This window comes from Pipistrellus kuhlii, unplaced genomic scaffold (genome assembly GCF_014108245.1).
Source record: "Pipistrellus kuhlii isolate mPipKuh1 unplaced genomic scaffold, mPipKuh1.p scaffold_m20_p_2, whole genome shotgun sequence".
In the NCBI taxonomy this organism is placed as follows: Eukaryota; Metazoa; Chordata; class Mammalia; order Chiroptera; family Vespertilionidae; genus Pipistrellus; species Pipistrellus kuhlii.
In genome coordinates, this window is record NW_023425515.1 from 93,359,268 (window position 1) to 93,361,763 (window position 2,496).

The 2,496-nt window shown below is 42.7% G+C and overlaps 1 protein-coding gene across 1 annotated transcript; it reads left to right on the forward strand.

Annotated features, from left to right (window-relative positions):
* Positions 1-339: 339 nt before the first annotated feature.
* LOC118722816 (serine/threonine-protein kinase RIO3-like) lies at positions 340-2,085 on the forward strand. The gene is given in 3 exon segments (XM_036444818.2): positions 340-706; positions 709-1,537; positions 1,539-2,085. Coding segments are annotated over 3 exon segments (1,533 nt in total). The 5' UTR covers positions 340-354; the 3' UTR covers positions 1,891-2,085.
* Positions 2,086-2,496: the final 411 nt, after the last annotated feature.

Sequence of the window (2,496 nt, forward strand, 5' to 3'; positions counted from 1 at the left end):
AAAAGAAATCGGGGAAAAAAAGTTGGGGTTGCAAAACTCTTATCTGATAAAATAGACCTCAAAGCAAAGGCCATAATAAGAGATAAAGAAGGCCACTTTATAATACTAACCAGATGGATACAACAAGAGGATATAACTCTGGTAAACATATATGCACCTAATACAGGAACCCCCAAATTCATTAAAAAAAAAAAATACATCTGTCCAGACGTGGCGGCAGCCGCCGCCATCTGTCACTACAGCTTCGGCTCAGGCTCCGGCTCCCCCGTCGCCCCCGCCCCGCCTCCGGTCTCCACGGAGGCTGCTCCCTGGCCCCGCCATCGCTCCCGTGCTCGAGGCTGGTTTCGTCCCCGTATGGATCTGGTCGGAGTGTCATTGCCAGAACCCGGGCCTGCAGCAGCCTGGAGACCCAACAAGTGTCCATGGGCTACTCCTCAAAAGACAATATCCTGTTCTTTGGCTGATGTCATGAGTGAGCAGTTGGCTAAAGAGTTGCAATTAGAAGAAGAAGCTGCTGCTTTTCCTAAAGTTGCTGTTGCTGAAGGACCATTTCTTACTGGAGAAAACACTGATACTTCTAGCGACCAGATGCTACAAATGGAATTTGACAGAGAATATGATGCACAGCTTAGGCGTGAAGAAAAAAAATTCAATGGCTATAGCAAAGTTTCCATTTCCTTTGAAAATTATCGAAAAGTGCATCCCTATAAGACAGTGATAGCTCTGAAGATGAGGATGACTGGCAGGATACTCGAGATGATCCCTATAGACCAGCAAAACCAATTCCTACTCCCAAAAAGGGTTTTATTGGAAAAGGAAAAGACATCACCACCAAACATGATGAAGTAGTATGTGGGAGAAAGAATACAGCCAGAATGGAACATTTTGTACCTGGGTTTCAGGTAGGAGATGGAATTGGAATGGATTTAAAACTATCAAACCATGTTTTCAATGCTTTAAAACAACATGCCTACTCAGAAGAACGTCGAAGTGCCCGCCTCCACAAGAAAAAAGAACACTCTACTGCAGAAAAAGCAGTTGATCCTAAGACACGCTTACTTATGTATAAAATGGTCAAATCGGGAATGTTGGAGACCATCACTGGTTGCATCAGCACCGGGAAGGAATCTGTTGTCTTTCATGCTTATGGAGGGAGCATGGAAGATGAAAAAGAATATAGTAAATTTTTACCTACAGAATGTGCCATCAAGGTATTTAAAACAACCCTTAATGAGTTTAAGAACCGTGACAAATATATTAAAGACGATTTCAGGTTTAAAGATCGCTTCAGTAAACTAAATCCAAGTAAGATCATCCGAATGTGGGCAGAAAAGGAAATGCACAACCTCACCAGAATGCAGTAAGCTGGAATTCCTTGCCCGGCAGTTGTGCTGCTCAAGAAACACATTTTAGTCATGTCTTTCATTGGCCATGATCAAGTTCCAGCCCCTAAACTGAAAGAAGTAAAGCTCAGTAATGAAGAAATGACAGAAGCCTACTATCAAACTGTTCACCTGATGCAGCAGTTATATAATATAACTAATGCACCTCAGTGAATATAACATGCTGTGGCATGCTGGGAAGGTTTGGTTGATTGATGTCAGTCAGTCTGTAGAACCAACCCATCCTCATGGCCTGGAGTTCTTGTTCCGTGACTGTAGGAATGTCTCACAGTTTTTCCAGAAGGGCGGAGTAAAGGAAGCACTTAATGAACGGGAGCTCTTCAATGTTGTGACTGGTTTAAACATCTCAGCAGACAACGAGGCTGACTTCTTGGCTGAGATAGAAGCTTTGGAGAAAATGAATGAAGATCATGTTCAGAAGAATGGAAGGAAAGCTGCTTCATTTTTGAAAGACGACGAAGGTCCTCCAGTCCCACACGATGAATAGCCCAGATACCCGCTGCTCTCAGTGGTGACCCAGCGGCAACTGCCAGCTGCTAACGCCTAATGAAGTTACGGGCAACGTGAGACCCCAACACGAGGAGTGTACAATGGTGCTTCTGTGCTTTCCCCCGGTATCCCTGCGCCAGATGTGTGCAATTTTTAGCTCGGCATTGAGAGAATAAAATGTCACTACCTCTCACAAACAGGATAATATAATTCTTTAACAGTTACAGGTTATTTAGTTGAAATCGACCGGATTTTACAGGATTCGTGGTGTAAAATGTTTTGATGAGAATTTTTAAAATGTGGTAACGTTTTCAGATATGGGAGGAAAGGCAGACGTTTACAAGGGAGGCTATTATTGCCACCTACTTGTTCTGACACATCCCTGCTTTGAGACTCATCTTTCCTCGAATATTTTATTGGCCTGAAATTGGCCCTTCTCAATTACTTCTCCAGATTGTGACCATGATTCTAAAGGAAAATATCTTCTTTAATAGGTGTTTTAAATGGAATTCTGGTTTCAAAATGGCTGATGGAAATAGACATAAGCCAAATACTTTATTGGTACATCGTGAATATGAACTGAGTTCTTTTCCATATTCACAGC